Here is a 22,886-nt window from a genome sequence, read left to right as displayed (position 1 = left end):
TGGGACTGGGAACACCATGGTGGCCACTCCAAACCCTCATTTTCTGTTTGGGAACACCGCAGTGGCCACACCAAATCCCCATTTTCTGTTTGGAAATGGGAACACCGTGCTTCTCCTCCTGGACTCCAGCTGCCAGCACAGCCTGTGGATTCCAGCTGAGACACCCACTCCCAGGGTAACTGGATAGGGAGCAAAAGCTGGGAGCTCCCGGGCCCCTCTCCTTGTCTGAAGTGCCAAGAAATCCCCTCCTGCTGCTGCTGCTGCCACGGGGGAAACAAGAAACCCGGCCAGAGACATATCACCCTCACCCTCAGCTCCCAGAGTGGTTTTTCCAACATCCTGAACCCCCTCTTTCCTCCCTCCTGAACCCCCTCTTTCCTCCCTCCTGAACCCCCTCTTTCCCACCTGCTGAACCCCCTCTTTCCCACCTGCTGAACCACATCTGTCCCCTCTCCTGAACACCCTCTCTCCCTTCTCCTGAACCCCCTTTCTCCTCTCCTGAACCCCCTTTCCCCCCTCCTGAACCTCTCTTTCTTTCCCCCCTCCTGAACCCCCTCTTTCCCTCTGGCTGATCCTTCCCCCTGCAGAGAGGAACCTCGGGCAGCTGGGAGGGTGGAATTTTGCTGGGATTTCCCTGGAATGCCGCTGCAGAGCCGGATTGTGCTCAACTCAACTCATAAATTACACAGAGCAACCCCATAAAGAGACCTTCCAAAACATCCCTAAAAGAGGACAAATCAATGAGTTCTTCATCCTGCTGGGAGCATTTCTCATCTCCCTCCACTAGGAACAGCAGAGGGCTTGGAAAGGCAGGAATTTTTTGATCAGGGAATGTAAAGCAGTCGGGAAATAACCTGGGTTAGGCTCTCAGCACACAAAGGGAACAGACGAATTTCCACACCGATATCTTGGCCCTCACATGATTAAAAGCGTCGAGAAAATGGGAATCTCCCCTTCCTGGGGGTGCAAAGCTCTCTTTTCTTCAGGCCTGCCAGATAAAGGATCCTCTCTTTCCCATACAAAGGGCTTATGGGCTCAGGGATATCTGTCCTCAGCCTGAGCCTGGGGGAAGGGGAATTTGGGATTGGGATAAGCAGAGGAAAAGCCACGGTCTGGTCCTTTCAATGAGCCCCTGATTCTGCAGGACTGGGCAGGAGAGGATGAAGGGAAATGGAAATTGCAGGATGGCCTTCTCTGCGCCTGGGGCTCATCCCAGGCATCTCATCCCCGCCTTATTCCGTGGGGATAAATTGCACTTGGGATCATCTGAGTTAATCCCGGGCCCTGGCCCAGCTAACCCAGGCCTGCCTTTCAATCCCAGGCTGTATCCTCTGAGCCTGAGCCCAGTGCTCTCAGAAATCCCTTGTCAGAGGGATATCTGTCTATTCCCCCACAAATGTCCCTGTTTGGAGCAATATCCAGCCCCATGCCAGGCACATTTCAATATTTTCCCATTTTGCCTTGTGCCAGTCACATTTCAGTGTTTTCCCATCTAGCCCCATGCCAGTCAATATTTTAATACTTTCCCATCCAGCCCCGTGCCAGTTACATTTCAATATTTTCCCATTCTGCCTTGTGCCAATCACATTTCAGTATTTTCTCATCCAGCTCCGTGCCCGTCACATTTCAATATTTTCCCATCCAGCCCCATGCCAGTCACATTTTAACATGGTTTTCCCACTCACAGCCAAAAGTGTGGGGTTTGAACCATTCCAGAGAAGCTGCAAAATTTCCCTCTTTCCACTGACACTCCGTGTTTGTTTTCACACCCAGACTGCTGGACCTTAACCTCCACACCCCCTGGTGTCCCTGTTTGTTGGACTCCTCTCCAAACCCCTGCAGCTTTTCCATTCCAGGTGCCCACCTCGTTTCTCCTCCTCATTCCAGACTGTTTTGGTTTCCCATACTAAATAAACTGATTCCTCTGAAACAACTGCTGCCCTTCACTTGACTCCATATCCCATGAGTGACCGAGAGTGGAAAAAACGGGATTTGGTGTCCCTCAGGATAAGGACAAGTCCTGGCTGCTCATTTTCAGTTCCCCTTGATAACAAAGGTGAGCTTGGAGACTCCTTTCCTCCTCCACAGCTCACCCACGCCTCGTGCAGGATCAGCAGGATTGTCTGCACGAGTTTCCCCAAATCAAACCCCAAATCTCCATCTCTGAGCTCAGCAGACCCGGAGGAGCTCCAGGCTGTGCCTAAATCGGCCACCCCGGATGAGCTGGAGTCCACCCTCAGGTGTGCTGTCCTTGGGGTCACACCGAGCACCGGAGGCACCCCCCCTGCTCTGGGGTGGTTGTGGGGGGTGCTCCAGGTGTTGGGGATCCCCTCACCCCAGCCTGGCTGTGGGAATGACCAGCGCTGGGCTCACGACAGAGCTGCTCATTAACAAACCAACTAAATGCTCTCCCCACAGCAATTCCTGAGCACAACAACAACCACACCAACAACAACCCCAACCACACCAACCCCAACAGCCACCATCACTCCGCGGTGCTGGCTCGCCGCGACATCCCGGAGTTGTCCGCGCTCGTGGAACGCGAAGAAGGCTGGAAACGGGCACCTACCTGCGGGGACAGGCCGTTGCTGACGGGGTTCATGTGGTTGGCGGGGGCTGTGGCGTTCATGAAGCTCTCGGAGTAGCTGGAGAAGCTGTGCCGGGCGCCGTAGGCTGAGCTGGAGTCGGCGGCGGCGGCCAGGCCGCCCTGGTGCATGGTGGAGGGCGGCAGCGGCTGCGGCCGGTGCACGGTGCTGCCGCCGTCTGCGGGGACACAGGGACACCAACGGGCTGGGATCCCCCCGGAAACCCCGGGAGACCCCCGGGAGACCCTGGGAGACCCAAGAATGGCAGTTTGGCCATGCAGGGACCCAGCAGCTCCATGCTTGGGAGAAGTCTGGGTTTTGACTTTGTTTTCCTCCCCAAAAAAAGCCATTAATTCCTTGGGAAAGGCCAAAGGCAGCTGGAATGAACAATACTCCTTCCACTGGAATATTCCTGCTGCTGTACCCCGGAACAGAGATTTACCCAGAATGAGGTAAAACCCACACAATCTGGGTAAATAATAAATAATAAATTGGGCAAGTCCCCAATTTACAAGGTAACTAATTAACAGTAATAAACAATATTCCTTCCAGTGGAATATTCCCGCTGCTGAACCCTGGAATGGAGATTTACCCAGAATGAGGGGTCACCCACAAACCCCCCAATTTACTGGGATGTGCTCCATGTCCAAAACTCCAGCTATGGAACACGGGGACACAGCCAAAGGGATGTGGGATAGAGGGGAAAACAGAGGAATTTCTATTGGCTTGAGGAAAAACCCTGATTTTCCCAACTAAACAAAACCCACAAGAGGCTCCCAAGTGTCCCAGGATGTCACAGACCAGAGCGGCCCAAGGAGAGAATCACGGGGTGGTTCGGAAAGGACCCCAAAGCCCTCAAACTCTGCCCAGCCTGGCGCAGGGGAGGTGGGGAAGGGCAGCAGGGGGGCTCACCTTGGGAGATGGTGGTGCTGGGGTAGGAGGAGTCTGGCAGCTGGTACGGGGGCAGTGCCGGCATTCCCGTGGGTGGGAAGCCCCCCGGCAGCAGGTGGTTGAAGGCCGCCAGCTGGTTGGCTCCCGCCTGCTTGCGCCAGCGCGCCCGCCGGTTACTGAACCACACCTGGGGGACAGAGAAAACCCCGTGTTTGACACCTGAGCAATGCCTGTCACACCTGAGGGACAGAAAACACCCTGTGGGTGACACCTGAGGAATGCCCACTACACCTGGAGGGGACACGAAAATCCCCACAGGTGACACCTGAGCTGTGCCTGTCACACCTGGGAGACAGGAAAGGCCCCACGGGTCACACCTGCCTGTCACACCTGCTGGCAGCACCTTCTGGCCAAAGCCAAAGCCAAAGCCAGGCTTGAGCTGCTCCTGGACCATGGTAGGTCCTTCACCCCTAGCGTGTGGAGGTGAATCCCCACCACCCCTCCTCACTTCCCTCTCCCTGCTGGCCCCAAAGCCCTGGCCCCATCCCCCCAGGATTTTGGGCGGATGCTGCTCCCAGCCAGGGGATGGACAGGGGTTCACAGAATGACCAGGTTGGAAGAAACCTCCAAGATCATGGAGTCCAACCCAGCCCCAACACCTCCACTCAACCCTGGCACCCAGTGCCACATCCAGGCTTTGTTAAACACACCCAGGGATGGGGACTGCACCACCTCCCCAGGCAGAACATTCCAGAACTTAATCACCCTTTCTGTAAAAAACTTTTTCCTGATATCCACTCTATATTTCCCTTAGTGCAGCTTGAGACTGTGTCCTCTGGTTCTGTCGGTGCTGCCTGGAGAAAGAGACCAACATCACCTGAGCACAGGCACATTTCAGGAGCTGTGCAGAGTGATGAGGGCACCCCTGAGTCTCCTTTTCTCCAGGCTGAGCACCCCCAGTTCCCTCAGTGGTTCCTCACAGGGCTTGTGTTCCCAGCCCCTCTCCAGCCTCGTTGCCTCCTCTGGACGCGCTCAAGCTCTCGAGGTCCTTCCCAAACTGAGGGGCCCATACCCATGATGGGGTTTGTGTGTTCCCGAAAGTCCATCCCCGGGAGATGCCCCACTGCCACCTGGCCGTCCCTGTTATCTGCGAGGCTGGGAATTCTGCCGGAGGATTAAGCGCCATAATAGCGGCACTGTTAGGAAGGATAAATAGCCAGATTAGCATCGTGCTCGCGGTGTTAGACAAGCTCGAGAGATAGACCCGCCCCGCAGGGAGTTCGGGGCTCGGCTCCTCCCAGAGCCCTGCTGAGCCTTGCCCTGCCTGCAATGATGCCTCAGGTTTAGATTTTATATTTTTCAGGTTCTGTTCTGCTTTAGTGTGTGGGTCTGGGCTTTATTTTACGGATGGGAAGAGAGATCCTTTCCATAAATCCCTACTTCATTCTTTAGCTCTGTCCAGTCTCTGTTCTAGCTCAGCCTTTACAAAGCATCAGCAAGAGCTCTGCAGCCAGCCCAGAATGGTGCTGCAGTCTCTGCATTAAAATAAACCCAGCCTAAATGCCGGGGTAAAGCTGCTGGGCTCAGCTCTGCTGCTTCATGGGCAAGTCTCCAGAGGATGTTTTGTAATTCCTGCTGCTCAACCCCAGAACACAGATTTACCCAGGATTTGGGGTCACCCACACAACCCCCAATTTATGGGATGTGGTCCTAAGAGTATGGCAACCCTGGTATGTTTTATTGGGGGAAATCTCCCTTCTGTAGGGTAAAAAGGGCTGCCCAAGTGTATTATCAGGAGCAATCCCATTTCTGCAGGGTAAAAAGGGTTTCCCCAAGAGTTTCACTGGGGAAATCTCCTTTCTGTAGGGTAAAAAGGTTTTCCCAGTATTTCATTGGGGAAATCTCTCTGCAGAGCAAAAAGGGCTGCCCAAACGTTTTATCGGGAGCAATCCCATTTCTGCAGGGCAAAAAAGGTTTCCCAAGTGTTTTATTGGTGGAAATCTCCTTTCTGCAGGGTAAAAAGAGCTGCCCAAGCTGTCTCGTGGGCTGGGTTTGTTCCATTTCACCACAGAGGGCTCTCAGGCTTGTTCTGTTTGGGGTTCACGAGGATAAGCTTTCAGGCCAGATGAGAATGCAGCTGCTGGGCTTTGGGAGGCCTCAAGAGCTCCAAAACACGATTGAATTTCACAGCAATGGGAAAAAAACTGAGCAAAAATCAGGAGTGGGGGACCCCCCCCCTTCCATCAGGTTCCCAAGCTGCCCAGCCTCAGAGCAGGAGCTGCACTTACAAAAGGGCTCCCACACCTTGGAGGCCAACCTCAAACTCCCTTCTCCAAATCCTGCAGAACCAACCCTAAACTCCCCCAAATCCTGCAGAGCCAACCCCAAACTCCCTTCCCAGACACTGCAGAACCAACCCCAAACTCCCTTCCCCAAATCTTGCAGAACCAACCCTAAACTCTTTCTCCAAATCATGCAGAGCCAACCTTAAATTCTTTCCCCAAATCCTGCAGAGCCAACCCCAAACTCCCTTCCCAGACACCACAGAACCGTGGTCCCACAAACACCATCAGGATCCCAATCTCAAAGTGAGCACCTTTCTATCGAGTTCCCTATAAAGGATTCCCCATTCTTGGGCATTGTTCTGACAGGAAAAGGCCATTTTCACTCAGGGGGTTCTGCCTCCCCTTCGTGTCTGCTGGGAAGGTCCCCTGAGCTTCCTCTCAGGTTTAGGGTTCCCTGGATCTGTTCCCCATTTCTGGGGTGCTCTGGGCTTGCTCTGGGGTTCCCTGGATCTGTTCCCCATTTCTGGGGTTGCTCTGGGGTTCCCTTGATCTGTTCCCTTTTCCTGGGGTGCTCTGGGGTCCATTTGACCAAACCTCATTTGTGGGTTTGCTCTGGGGTTCCTGGACCTGTTCCCTGTTCCTGGGCTGTTCTGGGCTTCCCTGTGGGGTTGCTCTGGGGTTCCTGGACCTGTTCCCTGTTCCTAGGCTGCTCTGGGGTTCCTGGATCTGTTCCCCATTCCTGGGCTGCTCTGGGGTTCCCTGTGGGGTTGCTCTGGGGTTCCCGGATCTGTTCCCCACGTCTGGGATTCCCTGTGGGGTTGCTCTGCGGTTCCTGGATCTGTTCCCCATTCCCAGGTGCTCTGGGGTTGCTCTGGCTTTCCCTGGATCTGTTCCCCGTTCCTGGGCTGCTCTGGGGTTCCCTGTGGGGTTGCTCTGGGGTTCCTGGACCTGTTCCCCATGTCTGGGGTTCCCTGTGGGGTTGCTCTGGGGTTCCTGGACCTGTTCCCCGCTCCTGGGTTTGCTCTGGGGTCCGTTTGAGCAAACCCCGCTCCCGGGGCCGCGGTGCCTCAGGCAGGCCCAGGCCCGGCCAGGCCCCGTTTCCTGCCGGTTTTCACACCGCAAGCACCAGAAAGCCCCGGCTCCCTTCACGGTGTCAGCGAGCTCTGGGAGGCTTGTGGGGCCCTGGCAGCTCCTTGGCACCGAGCCCTGCTTGCCCAGAGCCCTCAGTGGGGTGACAGAAATGGGTCACTCACATCCCCTGAGCTCCGAGGCACCGGGGCCAGCAGGGCCGCGGCTCCTGGCACCCAAATGCCCCAAATCTGGGACAGGGCTGAGGGAGAGCCCTGAATGGACCCTGAGCACTTTGCATTCATCCAGCCCTGTCCACGGAAGGTTCTGGGAGCGGGGAGCAGCACAAAGGAATAAAGAAATAACCTGAATAACCTTTTGTGTGCCCTGGTCATGCAAAGAGGATCCCCCGGCCCTTTTCTCGTCCTGCACGAGTGCAAATTCCAGTTTGGAATTGGGGCTGTGGGCTGCTCTGCTCCTGTCCCTTCCACTCCCACAGCTTGGGGATTTCTGGTGCTTAGGGAGAGAAATAAACCTTGTCTTTGCAGAGGAAACAGAGAGAAAGAAATCTTGTCTTTGCAGAGGAAAAAGAGAGAAAGGAACCTCCTTGAAGAGGAAAACAGAGGAATAAACCTCCTTGCAGATGAAGAGAGGGAAATAAACCTTGTCTTTACAAAGGAGAGACATAAACCTTCTCCTTGCAGAGGAAAAGAAGAGAAAGAAATTTTGTCTTTGCAGAGAAAAAGGAGAGATGTAAACCTTGTCTTTGTAGAGGAAAAGGAGAGAAATCTTCTCTTTGCAGAGGAAAAGAGGGGAATAAACCTTGTCTTTGCACAGGAAAAGGAGAGAAAGAAACCTCTTTGCAGAGGAAAAGAGAGGAATAAACCTGTTTGAAGAGGAAAAGGAGAGAAAGAAACCTCCTTGAAGAGGAAAAGAGAGGAATAAACCTTGTCTTTGCAAAGAAAAAGGAGAGACATAAACCTTCTCCTTGCAGAGGAAAATGAGATAAAGAAATCTTGCAGAGGAGGAGAGAAATCTTCTCTTTGCAGAGGAAAAGGAAAGGAATAAACCTTTCTTTGCAGAGGAAAGGGCTAGGCCTGGAAGAGCTGACACCCCACAAAGATCAAGATCCAGTGCAGACATCAAAGTCCAACACCTGAAGCAAAACCATGGCCAAAATCCAAATCCAGGCACAGAAAGAGGAAGAGGAAGGGAACCTCAGGAATGCCAAAGCCACCCAGCAATTCCTGACCTCCCCAAGGGAGGGAAAGTTCTTTTTCTTTTCCCAGCCAAGAGCCAGAGGCTGCAAATCCACCTGGGATGAGGTGGAAGAAGATGTGGAGTGAGATGTTCTAGGGTGGGACAGGAGGACTTGGCTGCCCTGGGGTCTGACTTGTGTGCTCAAAACACAGCTCAGAACTGATTTGTGCCGTTTCACGCCCCATGTGAGGGGATTTTTGTCTCATTTACACTTTAAATCTGTTCAGGATTAAAATCCACCTGTGTGAGAGCGGCACCTCCCATCCCGCTTCCCCCACCCGGCGTAATTCCTTTGTTTTATCAGAGATGAAAGGATCCTCGGGATCCTTTTACAGCCAGGTAGAGCCACCCTGGGGATGAGCCTTTTTGGTCTGCAGTGTTGGAGAAGAAAGGGAAGATAAACTCCAAGGGAGAGGATTATCAGCCAGGAAATCCAGTTCCTAATTACGCTCCTTCTGTGACTCCAGGAAAACTGTTGCTTTTGGGATTGAAATCAACCAATTTGAGTCCTTACACAGGTTAAACTGAGGATAAAACCCTTATTTTTCACATTTTGGGCCATTTCCACACTCAGCCAGCTCAGATTGAGGCTCTTTCACTCCGGAAGGTGCCGGAGCCAGCGCAAGACCTTGGCTTTTGTTGGAGCCAAACAAACAAGAAATGATAACCCAAAAAAATCCACCTGCCCCAAAAGAGGTTCCCAGGAGTTTAAAGCAGCTTTTCCCACCGAGCGTGGCTGGAGGCTGCAGCCCCACAAGTATGTGCCATTTGTTAATAAATTATTTAAATATATTACTATATTCTATAATATTATATTATATATTATTCTATGTTATAAATATATTCTTATTATATTTATAACATAGAATACAGTTATTTACTGTAAATAAATATGTTTTTATTATTATACATTAATCTATATTATTATATATTATAAATATTTAGTTATGTTATTTATTGTCAACAAATTAATTTTTCATTTTTTCATTTTTTCCTTTCATGCCCCAAACAGGTCCATTCTGCCCCTCATTTCTAACCCCAAGAAAAAGCAGAGCCTCTGCAGCTAATGACGTTTGCAATTCCTCCCCTTCCCCCAGCTCAAAGGTGGCTGGGGCCTTTTATGCTCATAAATCATTTTATTGGTGGTTGAAATCCCGAGGCTGGAGCAGCTCGCTGTAATGCGAGGTGCACTTCAAAGGGAACCTGCCTTCATTCCCGCCTGCTCGGGGTTTATCAGCCCCGAAAGATTCCCTGCCACGGGATCCTGTTACACCATGGCGAGCCTGGCGTGGAGCCTGGCCCGCTCCAGCTGCCATGGAGGAGGGAGAGGAGGGAGAGGAGGGAGAGGAGGAAGGTTGGGAGCTGCCGGGGAGGTTTCTCTGAGGCTGCGCTTACAGAGGGGTTCCCACACCTTGGGGGTCAACCCCAAACTCCCTTCCCCAGATGCTGCAGAACCAAACCCAAAATCTCTTCCCATATCCTTCTGAAAAAACACCAAAATCCCATCCCCAGACACTGCAGAACCAGTCCCAAACTCCCTTCCCCAAATCCCGCAGAGCCAACCCCAAACTCCCTTCCCCAGACACTGCAGAACCAACCCAGAATTTGGGGCCAGCCCTTGGGGAAAGGGCTGGGGGAAGAATCAGCAGCAGGAAAATCAGCAGCTGCTGGTTCGAGAGGAGCTGTACCTGCTGCTTTTGGGGTTTTCCCCATGGATCAGTTCCCAAATAATGCCTTAAATAAAGAAATGTGTCCTAGAAACCACCTGGCATTGCTGAGAGGGAGCAGAGAGGGGATGGAAAAAGCTGGGATGGAGATACCCAAGGAGTCATTGTGCCACTGCACCTTGCTCAGCCACACTCTTGAATATCAGGGAGATCCTGGTATCCTGAATATCCTGAATATCCCTCAGGCCTCCTGTATCTTAGGTTGGAAGTGGGGCTGTGTATTCTATTCCTATCTGTGGGGCAGTTCTCTTCTGTTCATTGGGCAGTTTTCTTTATCTCTTCCACAACCAATCCTCCCTCCAGGAGATCTCTTCTGTCCATGGCCAGTGAGTGTCCCTGCATGGCTGATCAAATTCCAGCATCCCACTGGGAGATGCTCTGCCCAGGGGAGGAGCCAAGCATTCCTACCTGGATAGAATCTGAGATTCTGGGACGCCAGGGTTGTTGTTGTTGTTGTTGTTGTTGTTGTTGTTGTTGTTTGTTTGCTTTAAAATTTTTCTTCCCTAGTAAAGAATTGTTATTCATGCTTCTGTATCTTTGCCTGAGAGCCCCTTAATTTCCAAATCATAATAGTTCAGAGGGAGGGGGTTTACATTTTCCATTTCAGGGGAGGCTCCTGCCTTCCTTAGCACACACCTGTCTTTTCAAACTGAGACACCCTGCTGGAGCAGCTGCCTGCCAGGATGGGGCTGGAGCGAATTATCCCAGCTCTGGGTCAGCTCCCACAATTTGTCAGACAAGGAGAGGAAAGGAAGGTCAAAAAGAGCCTCCTGTGAGAGGGGAAAAAAACCCCTGTTGTGCTCCTGCTCAGCCTAATCAGGACTTGATGTGGGAGAAAGATGGATGGGGTGGATGAGGAAATAAATGGAAACAGGGCTGGGAAAGCCAAGGGGCTGCAGCACCTGTTTGTGCTCAGGGGCTGCAGGAACCAGGTGGGAAAGGCTCTTTTATGGCCTCAGCACACCCAGAATGTTCCACGGGGTCAGCTGAGGGCTCTTCCCAGCTGGGAAAGGGGATTCTGCTGGGTCAGGGCCTCAACACACCCCAAATACTCCAAAAAGGTCAGCTGAGGGCCTTTCCCATCTGGGGAAAGGGGATTCAGGGCCTCAACACACCCCAAATACTTCACAGGGTGGGCTGAGCTCTTCCCTGCTGGAGAAAGGGGATTTTGCCTCAGGACACCCCAAATACTCCATAGGGTCATCTGAGGGCCTTTCCCAGTTGGAGAAAGGAGATTCTGCCAGGTCAGGACCTCAGCACACCCCAAATATTTCACTGGGGTGGCTGAGGGCCCTTCCCAGCTGGAAAAAGGGGACTCTGCTGGGTCAGAATACCCCAAATATTCCTTGGGGGATTTCAAGGGGATTTTGCCAGTTCAGGGCCTCTCCTGAGACACAGCAGGGCATTGTCCTACCAAAAACCTGGAATTCAGGGGGTGCAGAGGAGTTTTAGGGAGGAACTGGTGCTGGGGAGAGCCCTGGGATATTCCCTGCTCCACCCTTCCAGGTGGGAATCTCCTAAATCCACACCACACCACAGTGGGGATGTTTCCTCTGCTGGTTGTGACACCAGGGACGTGGGAGCATCACAGAGGCCACCGAGAGAATTCCTGACAGAACAGGGAAAAAAATCCCAGCAGGACACACAGATTTGGGCCCATTTGGGGTTTTTTCCCTGCTCTAGTTCAGTGCTGAGCCTCTTCCTCTGGTGGGTGATGTGGTGGAGATAAATATGAAATATTCCATTTTAAACCAGGTTAGTGGAGCAGAACAAATGGCTCCTCACAAATGAGATTATCCAGGGAATTCAGCCTGAATTTCTGCTGGCACATCCCTGTTCCTGGAGGTGGCAGCTGTTTGCAGGATTTCAGTGAACAGGTGAGTGGGGTTTTTTTGGGAAACCGCCTGGCTTTGGTTAAACGAGTCCTTGTGAGCAGGGAAATATTTCACTGGGACATTGGTTCCTCTAGGGCTGCAATTTTCCCTAAAAATATCCTCAAGGGAATGGGATAGAGGGGAGTGGGATAGAGGGGGAATGGGATGGAGGGAATGGGGTAGGGGGGAATGGGATAACAGGGAATGGGATAGAGGGAATGGGATAGAGGGAATGGGATAATGGGGAAATGGGATAATGGGGAAATGGGATAACAGGGAATGGGATAGAGGTTCCACTTCTACATGAGACTCCTAAAGCCAGGCTGAAGCTCCCAGCTCCAAGCCCTGCCCTGCCCAGTGCCGCAGCTTTACCCCTCAGCACAGAATCAATAATATTTATAAATAAAATGGAACAAAGCAGCTTTTGGCCACTGTTTGCAATCAGTGTTTTCCAGCTCCACATTTTACAAGTTCTGTTTGCCAGGGGTGATTTCAGCTGGCAGAGGAGATGCTGCTATAATCAAATATGAACTTCATATAAACTATTATAATTTATATTAAATATAATTAAATATAAACTTTAAACCCACCTCTGTGTTTTGCTTCCCTGATTATCCCTGTCTAACCCTGTAAAGAAAAAAAATTCTAAAAATTTTACTCAAATTCTTATTAATTTCTTATTATGCTCCTTCTTTTAATTACTGTTAATAAATTTTTCTTGATATCCTTTTAAAACTTTAAACCTACATTACCTTTCTCCTGATCCTAGCTCACAACAGAAAAATAAATGCATTAGTAATCACCCCCTTGCCAGGGGTGATTTCAGCTGGCAAAGGAAATGCTGCTAAAATAAAATATTAACTTTATATCAATTATTATAATGTATATTAAATAGAAATAAAATGTTACCTTTATATAAATGATTATAATCTATATAAAATATAAACCAAATATAATAATTACATCAATTATTATAATGTATATTAAATAGAAATAAAATGTTACCTTTATATAAATGATTATAATCTATATAAAATATAAACCAAATATAATAATTACATCAATTATTATAATTTATTTTAAATGTAAATCAAATATAAACTTTAAACCCATCTCTGTGTTTTGCTTCCCTGATTATCCCTGCCTAACCCCGGGTCTGAGCTGGCACTCGGGGCAGGTGACAAGCACCAGGAAGGGCTGGGTGCTGTGTGAAAGCTGCAATATTTTATAAATAATTTATAAATATTTTATAAATATTTTTCTCCTGGCAGCCAAACCTCAACACTTTAAGAGCTGTTCTGGAACATTTCGGGGCCAGCTTTGATGCTGGCACCCCTGGGAGCTGCAGGAGGTGTCAGGGGCAGATTTCTGCTGCTCCTGGCTCAGCCAGGCCGGGTTTAGCAGCACCTCCAGCCCTGCCACTGAGATCTCCTCTGCCAAGAAAAGCTCTGGGGAAAAGCTTCAGTGGCTCGAGGATTAAAACCTGACCCAGCAAATCCTGCTCCTGATTGTGGGAAACATTCCCAGTGCTGAGCCCATGAACCAAACCTGTCCCTGGGGAGGGCGAAGCCTTGGCCACTGCACCCTTACTGGGCTTTACTGGGCTGGAACTGGAGCTCTGGCATGGGGAGCATGAAGCGTTTGGTCCCTGCCCTGGTTGGGGAGGAAGTCTTGGGGTAGAAGCTCTGCTGCTGAAAGCCCCAGAGGCCCTGTTTGGTTTGGGGCCAATGGGACAGACCCTGCTGCCCTAAATGTGTGCAGCCCGGCGGGTTTGGTGTGGTGTGGCATTCACGTTCTCTGAAAAATCCCTTCACCCAGGATTTTTCTCCTGGAAAGCTGAGGAGCCTCAGAGAAAAGGAAAACAATTCTTATCTCATTTGCTTCTCCTGTGTTGTGCTCATGTGGAATGTGTTTGGAGATTGTTCACCCACAGGTGATTGTTTCACTGCATTCTGCTGTGAGTTGTTTTCACTCTTTGGCCAGTCAGGGCCAAGCTGTGTCAGGACTCTGGAGAGAGTCACGAGTTTCATTATTATCTTTTTAGCATTCTGTAAGTATCCTTTCTGTATTCTTTAGTATAGTTTAGTATGGTATTCTTTAATATAAAATCGTATAATAAAGTTATAAATTAGCCTGAGAACATGGAGTCAGGTTCATCATTCCTCCCTGCCATGGGGGTCCCTGCAAATACAAAAGTGTGGGGCAGCCAGGAAACACAAACTGGGGCTCCTGCAGGGCTTTGACCTCTGGAAAACCCAACCATTCCCACCCCTGCGGGGCACCAGGGGCTCAAGGACTCAACCAGGGGCTCCCCCAGGCTCAAGGAAAGGCAGGGCAGCAGAAAGAGCCAGAGCAGGCAGCTCCAAGGTTCCCATTCCAAAATCACAGATTTTTTCCAATCCCGGCACAAAATCCATGATTTGATCTAAAATCTGGTTTTACTGACCCCAGAGGATCCCATTCTGTGGGTGGAGGGATCCTCTGGGATCAGTAAAATGATCCTCCATGCCTCAAAGGAGAATCCTCCAGGAGGGAATCCTCCTGGATCCTCCATTCCTCAGAGGAGGGGAATCAGGCTCCAGGGAGCATTTTCTGATATGGAATTCTCCCTTTGGGTCATGGATTCACTGCCCCACATCCTAAATAAGCTGGCCCTACAGATCCCTACAGGATGATCCCGGTCCCATTTTGACACCTCCCACCATCCCAGGGTGCTCCAAGCTGGCCTTGGACACTTCCAGGGATCTCCAGCTGCTCTCCCAGGGCCTCCCCAGCTCACAGCCAGGAACTTCCTCCCAAAATCCCACCTAAACCTTCCCTCCTCCAGGGAATTCCCACTCCCCTGTCCTCGCACCCCAGACCCTTCACAAAGTCCCTCTCCAGCCCTTCCTGTCCAGGTGCTGGGGCTTGGAATTCAAATTCAGACAATTCATCCTTGCCTGAAGACCAGGTGGGGAAGGATTTTCTGCTGGATCTTGCAGCTCCTTCCCATGGAGAAGGGAATTTCTCAGTGTGGTAAATGTAAATGCAAATGTAATGTTAAGAAAACAAAAAGGTATTCTAAAAACTTAATTTTAATTCTTATTGCTCTTTCTCTTAAATACTAAATAATAAATTTATTAATTTATTAAATTTAAACTAATGTATTAATTTATTAATAAATAATTTTATAATTTATTAATTGAATTTTAAACCTATTTTACCTTTCTCCTAATCCTACCTCACAACAAAAAATAAATACATTTGTAATTAACCAACACTGAAGCCACCCATGGAATTCCTTTTGTGGGGCTGAGGTGCTGCAGCCCTGAATGAAATATCCCCAAAAATCCACATTTCTGTGGAATGCTCCCAGATCCCAGGATTGCTCCAAGACTTTTTATCACCCCCAGGTGATGCTGAGGAGCCAAAAATACCCTCTGTGGTTTTTTGGGGGGAGAAATCTTACCTGATCTTTTGGATGTAAAATTTCAGAGCCTTCAATCCCTGGCTCAATCACAGCACCAGGAAAAGAAGGAGAATATTTGGAAATATTCCCTCTGCACCAGGGAATATTCATGGAAAACATTCCCAGTGGAGAAATCTCTAAGTTGGAAGTTGATAATTTGGACAGTTTTGTTTTACTTCCCATTTCTTCTTGCCAGTTAAACAACAGAAATAAACAGTGAGGGTTGTTGGCAACCCACCCTAAAAACGGAACAGCTTTGGGAAAAGCACTCCACAGCTGGGATTGCCCAGGACAAGGATTAATTCCAGCTCCCCAGCCCCATGGCTGCAGCCTGGTGGCTTTTGTGACACCAACACCTTGGAGAGGTCATTTCTACACCTACAGAAGAATCTCCTGGCAAAAGGATTTTCCTGCTGAATTCCACCCCACAAACAAATTCCCCATTGTTTATGAGAAATGGATTGTTCTGGGAAAAAGTCCCTCCACCAGGAGAAGAGCCAGGGAGAAAAGCTTCAAAGTTGTCACAAAATGCCTTTTAAGGTTTGGGGTTTTTTTTTTCCGCCCCCCCCCCATCAAAATTTTGACATCATCCGTGAGATAATCACAAAAACGGGTGAAAAATCCCAGAAAACATCCAAGATCAAAATCAAAGCTCCCACCAAATGAACGGAGTGAATTCCTGTTAATTCCCTAACGCCCGGGACATTCACGGATTGTTTTCTGGCAGGGCGGGAGGGAAGGGGAGCTCACAGATGGGTGAGAATTCCTTCAGGACATTCCCTGAGTCAGGACATTGCCTCGCACAGGGGCAAATCCCTGGAATTCCCACGGAAATCCGCGCGGGCTCATCCCCGGCTCGGCTCAGCCTGGGATTAACCCGTTCACCCTCATCCCCCTGGAAGCCGGAGCTGGAACGCGCATCCCCAGCGCCCAAACGCGGCCGTGACCCGGCCAGACCCGCTCGGCCTCCCGGGAGCCGCGGGAAACCGGAGCCGCCGCGGCTGCCCCGGGCCCGTCCGGCTCGTGGGGTTTAGGAGCTGTCAACGTGTCAGAGCTCCAGTTATCCCGACAGCTGCGGGCCCCGCCGGGCTCCGGGCCCGCCGGGAGGGGCGGACACAGCCCGCGGCTTCCCGCAGCCGGCCGGGCACGGAACGGAACGGGAACGGGAACGGGAGCGCCGGGATGGGGACAGCGAGCGGCACTCGGGGGCTCGCCCTCTGCCAGAGAGGGGCAGAGAGAGGGAAAAATAAATCCCCTTGGAATTGCCCAGGGAGTGTCAAAGGGGGATTGCAGCACAGGAATAGGAGTGGGAACGGGAACAGGAATGGGAATGGGAATAGGATATAGGAACAGGAACTGGATGCAGGAATCGGATATAGGAATACGAAGGAATAGGAATAGGAATAGGAATAGGAAGGAATAAGATTAGGAATAGGATGCAGGAACAGAATGCAGGAATAGGATGCAGGAATAGGATAGGAATAGGATTCAGAACAGGAACAGGATGCAGGAAGAAAGCCACCCTGAGCTGTGATCCAGGGGATGAGTGGAACGAGGACCAGATGTGGGGCAGCTGCTCTCCTGTCCCTCTCTGGGGTCACAAACCCCTCCATGCCTCTGCCCCTACCCCACACGTGGAGCTCACGGATGAGGAAGACGGTCAGATATTGGCAAAGCCCTTCATGGAATCATGGAATGAGTCATGGAATGAGTCATGAAATGAATAATGGAATGAATCCTGGGGCGGTTTGGGTTGGAGGGACCTCAAAGCCCCTCCTGTGCCACCCCTGCCATGGCAGGGACACCTTCCACTGTCCCAGGCTGCTCCAAGCCCCGTCCAGCCTGGCCTTGGGCACTGCCAGGGATCCAGGGGCAGCCACAACTTCTCTGGGAATGCTGTGCCAGGGCCTGCCCACCCTCACAGGGAGAAATTTCTTCCAGATATCCCATCTGAGCTGTTCCTCTTTCAGTTTAGAGCCATTCTCCCTTGTCCTGTCCCTCCATGCCTCATAAACAACCCGTGCTCTGAGCTGGCCCTGCTGCCTTTGTGCCATTTTACACCCAAAACTCAACTCTTGGCTTAAAAACTCAGTCAAGACAGCAGAGAGCCCCCGAGGTGGGGGAAGATTCCCTGCTGGATGTGCTCATGTGGGTTTGTCTTTGTGTGGGGCTATTTTTTAAAATTTTTTTTGCATAAGATCTTGGCTGAGTGATGTTTGCAGGTCCCGAGAGGCGGCGGAAGATCAGCCCTGATATCCAGAAAATCAGGTGGTGGGAAGGAGCCGCCCGTGCCAGGCTGCTGGAATGAGAAAGGCAGCAGGAATGTGCCTCAGAGAGCAGCTGCTGCACAGCCCTGGCAGGAGCCTCCTCACCCAGGGCCTGGGAGCAGGGAGGAATTGGGAGATCCCAGCTTGGGACAAGGGAGAAGGGCTTTTTAAATTAAATTAATTAACTAATTGGGGTTGGGGTTTTTTTTGTTTTTGTTTTTGGTTTTTTTTTGGCTTGTCCTTCCCCCCTCCGTTCTCCCAGATCCTTGGGAAAGGTTTGTGCTCTCCATGGCATTTTGGGGCTCTTCCCCTCTTCCTCAGTGTCCCTTGTGCCTCATCCCACAGTGTTCCCTAAACTCTGATCTCCCTCAAAATCCCATTTTTTCCATTATTTACCACAGGAACATCCATTTTCTATCCCATGCTCAGCTTGTGCCCACCTACACAATTAGGGCAAAAACATGAAAAACAAAACGAGAGAATTCACACATTCCAACCCTGGGTGGCTTCATTCCCTTAATGAGCCATTTTCCCAGGCTCCAAACATCCCTGATCCTCCATGGCCACCAAATCCACTCTTCTGAACTCCCTGGGCCAAGATCAAAGCCAGGCCAGCCTAAGTTGGTCTGGATTTCCTTTTCTAGTCTCCACAGCCATCCTCTTGAGGGATGATGGCTCCAGGAAAATCCAGGATTTCCCAGGAGGAAGCTGCAGGGAGGTGACAGCACCTGCTGCAGTGCTGGGAGTGCTGGACAATTCTTTGAGAAAAATTCTTAACCAGGAGTGGGGGACACCCCATTCCCAGGAGGGGAAAACTCCAAAACCCCAAAACATTGGAGGGGAAAACCCCAAAACTCTAAGGCAGATACACCCAGGCAAACCCAGCCTGGTTTCCTTTGGAAAAGCTAATTTTCCTTTGGAAAAGCTAATTTTCCTTTAGAAATGCTCACTTTCCTTTGGAAAAGCTAATTTTCCTTTAGAAATGCTCACTTTCCTTTGGAAAAGCTAATTTTCCTTTGGAAATGCTCATTTTCCTTTAGAAATGCTCCTTTGCCTTTGGAAAAGCCCATTTTCCTTTGGAAAACTCATTCCAGGAGTGTTTCTCCAGCAGGAGAAAGCCCCAGAGAGGCATTTCCCTGCACCCACAGTGCCCGGGATTCCTGCTGGGGGCATGGACTGTGGGGGTCCCGGTTTCACTGCTGTAACCCTCCCAGTCCCCAGTCCCCAGTCCCCAATCTCCAATCCCTCCCTTTTCCCTAGGGATTCCATTATCTCCGGATCTGCCGATCCCGGTCCTGTTTGCACACACCGCTGCCCCAGCCTTTATGGGGGACACATAAGGGGCTCTCTGTGCCGCTCCCACCAGGACCATTAATCGTGTCCATGTCAGAATTCTCGGCTCCAAACCCTCCCTTCCCGCTCCTCCCCTCTCCTGCTCTCCCTCCCCACCGCCTGCCCTTGTTGTGCTCTCTGGAGATCCAAGGGATAAAAAAAAAAAACCCAAAACTTGTCTGAAAATTCACACGCGGAACTTGCAAACGTCGCAAAATCCGATCTGCTCCGTGGGGCCAGGCTGGGAAATGTGGGATAGCTCCAGCCGGGAATAACCCCCCCGGGCAGGCAGAGGGATGGCCTCCAAGAGAAAATGCCAAACTTTGGCTGCCGGTCCCAACGGGGAAGCAAACCCTGCAGCTGGTACTGCTGCAGGGGCCAAATCCAGAGGGCCTCCTTGAATCCGTGGGAATGCCAACAAGTTGGACGGGGCCCGAGAGGCAGAGCTGGGTTTGACCTCGGCTCCCACCTTGGAGCCGCCTCATTGCCAGCTCCTCTCCAAGGGGAGGTGATGCTTTGAGTTTTCCCCATGATCCATAGCTCTGTGGGGCGCCATCCCAGAGTTACATAGCTCCTGGTGGTTTTCCTACATTTCCCCAAGATTTTAGGATAATTATTAACCTCCTAACGCATCCCTAAAATGCTGCTGAGCCGTATTTCCAAGAAGAACATTTTGTTTTCCAACCACAATCTGAGAAGAAAATGGGGCCGAGAAGCCCTTGGGGCTGACATGGGGCGAGCTCCTGGGACAACTGGACACCCCATTGTACCAGTCAGAAATCCTAATTAATCATCCTTATCAAATTGCAGGAATCCCATGACTGGGTGTGTCCATGCCCAGCTGGAAGCTTCCAGTATAGATCTGCTTTAATTTGATTGTTTGAACCCAGTTCTAGCAAAGGTTTTTCTCTGTTAAGATGAAGGAAGTGAAGGAGCAGAGAAGGAGCAGCCACATTCCAGGCAGGGAGAGCGGGGTTAGGCTGGGGTGAGCAGGGTTAGGCCAGGGAGAGCGGGGTTAGGCTGGGCTGCACAGGGTTAGGCCAGGGAGAGTGGGGTTAGGCTGGGATGTGCGGAGTTAGGATGGGGAGCCTGAGGTTAGGCTGGGATGTGTGGGGTTAGGCTGGGATGTGTGGGGTTAGGCTGGGGTGCACAGGGTTAGGCGGGGCTGCACAGGACATGCCAGAATGTGCAGGGTTAAGCCGGGGGTGCACAGGGTTACTCCGGGAAGCGCAGGCTTAGACCGGGCCGCATGCGGTTAGGCCGGGCCTTACCTGCACGCGGGCCTCGGTGAGCTTGGTGCGCTGGGCCAGCTCCTCGCGGGTGTAGATGTCGGGGTAGTGGGTCCTCTCGAAGGCCTTCTCCAGCTCCTCCAGCTGCTCCGCCGTGAACGTGGTGCGGCTGCGGCGCTGCTTCCGCTTCAGCGGCAGGTCCGGCTCCGACTCCACGTCCGAGCCCTCGTCCAGGCGGTTCCCTGCGGAGAGGGAGAAACGGGAGGTCAGGAGAGGGGGCTCAGTCCCACGGGGAAAAATATTGGATCCTGTGAGGCCCATTCCACCCTTTCCACGGGCAGGGACCTTTCACTATCCCAGGTTGCTCCAAGCCCTGTCCAGCCTGGCCTTGGACACTTCCAGGGGTGAGAATCTCCAGTTTCTCTGTCCCATGGACAGAACATCCACTGTTTTTATGCTGTTTATGGCATTTGCTACCATTATTTTTCCCTACATTGCAAAAAAACCTTGGGAAATCAAAACTTTTCAGAGAAAAAGGGGAGCCCATAGTCCCTGATTCAAATTGTTACAGAGAAAAGAACTCCCAGTGTCTGGCTTATTTCAAGGAATTTCCATTTTTCCTTGGAAATTCCTGTAACGGAGTTGCCCATTTTGCCCTGCAAAAGACAGGAACTGAAATGTTGTCAACAGATGATGTGCTGCCCAATTTTCTCCTGTGTTTTATCAAGGGTTGGGCTTGAAGATTTCAGTATTTTAAACTTAGGAAGGAAAAGAGGAACAATTGGGAATTTTTACAGCTGAAAAAACCCTACCAGTTTGGCTTCGCTGGAGGTTGGGCTGCCCACAGGAGACAACTCAGCTCTTCAACTCCCAAATTTCCTATGGAATTCAGATTCCATTCAGTCCTTTCCCAATGTTTAATCAGTCACTTATTCCTCCACCTGGACTTTTCCCTTTCCCTTCTCCCTGCCTTGATCCCAGCACCAGGTGCGGCCTCCTGAGGCTCTGGTGAACCCAGCTGGAATAAATAAACCCAGTTTTGCTCCATGTTTTTGGCTGGAGATCAAGCAGAAGGCCCCACATGGATATCCCCCAGGTTCTCAGCAGCTTTTGGAGGAGCTGGAACTCCAATGTTGTCTCTCCGGGAGCAATCCTGGGCTCCAGAGATGTTCCATGTGGGGTTATGGGTTCCCTGTGGGGTGCAGATGTTGATTTTGGAGGGTCTCAGCCAGGCCACAAAATGTGCCCCCAGTCCAGGGCAGCAGAGAAGGGACAATGTGACACAGGAGACCTCTGAGAGGGGGGAGCTCTGGCCCTGCCACCTCTTCCTTCTTTCCCAAGAAAACAGAGAATTCACTGGACTAATTGATTTTTTCCCTTCCCGAGCCTGGCTGTTGTTTTCCACAGGAGCCACCCAGCCTCACTGAGAGCCAGAACCAAATGGTGCTCACAGCAAAGTCCTTTTTCTTTCAGGCGAACCTTTGCTAATTTAGGATTAAAGCAGGGTTTGCATAAGCTCAGCTTGACCATAAAGTTCCCTGAAGTCTCTAACCATGTTTTCCAGCCTATTTTTTCCCCCTTTTTTGTTCGGCTCCTATATTATCATCACCCAAAAATCTGCTTTTTTTCTTGGCAGCGCTGGGAGCTGCAGCTGTGGCTCTCGACAGCTGCTGGGGGGTTTGAGGGGTGGGAGGCACAGATCCCCCCGGAGCCGCCTCGTTTGTACTGAGATCACCACAAAAAGCCTCTGCATTCCTGACAAAATTCCTTTTATGTCCCGGGGCTTGTGGGACCTCAGAGAAGGTGCTGGATCCAAGGGAGTTCTGCTCCAGGCATTGTTTTTGGAGGAAAACACATCCCTTGGAGTGGTTTTCCCTCCTTCAGGGTCTGACATCCCGTTAAATGCCTTAAACAAGTTCAGCTTTTAGATCCAAACCCTTCTACTTCTGAATTTCTTCCCCCAAAATCAGTGAGAAATTCCCTGACAGCTTCAGAGGGGCAGCAACTGCCCCACATTTTAAAGATCCTAAAGAAAAAATCCTAAAAAATTTCCAAGTTCTCCCACGCGTCACCAGAATTTGTTTCTAAATGAGATTTTTGGGATTTGTCCACTCCCAGGGAAGGTCTGGGGTCTCCAGGAGAAGGAACATCTGTGCTTGAGAACAGCAGGGCTGCACATCTGGGCCCCAGATGATGTGGGGCAGGTAGGAGCCCGCACATCTGGGCCTTGGAGGAGCAAAGGCACATCTGGAAAGCTCCAGCACATTCCCTGAAGCTCCTGCTCCATCATGAATGAGCTTGGCTGCTCCTCCCATCCTGCTCCTGGGCTCCAGAGCTCCCAGGGGCAGGGAAAACCCCTCGGGAAATGATCTCTGCCAAATTCCACCTAGGAAGGGAAACCCCCCCAGCTCCTGTTAAAGGATCCCTGATTTGTCCATGAGGTCTCAGGAGAGGCCAAGGGATTGTCACCCTCTGTCCCCACCGTGGTGCTGATTCCAGGGTGAAAAGGGTGGAGATAACTGATACCAAGAGCAGCATAAGCCTCTCCATTCCCAAGCTTCCCTGGTTCCTGCCAGGCATTATCCCCGTTTTCCAGCCGTGCCAGAACCGGCGGGAGCCACCCCCCCACCCCAGTGACCCCGGGGGCCGGGAAGGGCTGGGAACAGCAGCCACAGCTCCCGGTGCCAAGTGCCCGGCTCCAAGAGCCCGACCTCAAAGCTGGAACCGAGGAAAACTCCCAGGGAATGCCTGGGAGCAGCTGCTCCCAGCCGGAGCAGCTGCTGCTGTCAGGCAGGGATGTGGGGAAGGACAGGGAATGCTTTCCAGCTGGGATGGGCTCCTGGCACATCCAGCACGCCCCACGAGCAGCTCCCTCACCTCCCAGCCCCACAGATCGTTCCCATTCCCAACCAGCTGCAAT

The 22,886-nt window shown here is 51.3% G+C and overlaps 1 protein-coding gene across 1 annotated transcript in view; it reads right to left on the bottom strand.

Annotated features, from left to right (window-relative positions):
* The window catches only part of PAX7 (paired box 7), a 102,532-nt gene that overhangs the window by 35,914 nt on the left and 43,732 nt on the right, over positions 1-22,886 (bottom strand). Inside the window, exons 6-8 of the mRNA XM_041463465.1 lie at positions 20,009-20,208; positions 3,498-3,663; positions 2,570-2,763 (exon numbers count right to left, since the gene is read on the bottom strand). Coding sequence (XP_041319399.1) covers positions 2,570-2,763; positions 3,498-3,663; positions 20,009-20,208 — 560 coding nt within the window. The remainder of the gene's footprint in view (positions 1-2,569; positions 2,764-3,497; positions 3,664-20,008; positions 20,209-22,886) is intronic.

The sequence above is a fragment of the Pyrgilauda ruficollis genome, unplaced genomic scaffold, assembly GCF_017590135.1.
Source record: "Pyrgilauda ruficollis isolate IOZ18807 unplaced genomic scaffold, ASM1759013v1 scaffold165, whole genome shotgun sequence".
Taxonomy (NCBI): domain Eukaryota; kingdom Metazoa; phylum Chordata; class Aves; order Passeriformes; family Passeridae; genus Pyrgilauda; species Pyrgilauda ruficollis.
The sequence above is the reverse complement of the archived record's forward strand: the minus strand, read 5'-3'. Positions and strand labels throughout refer to the sequence as shown.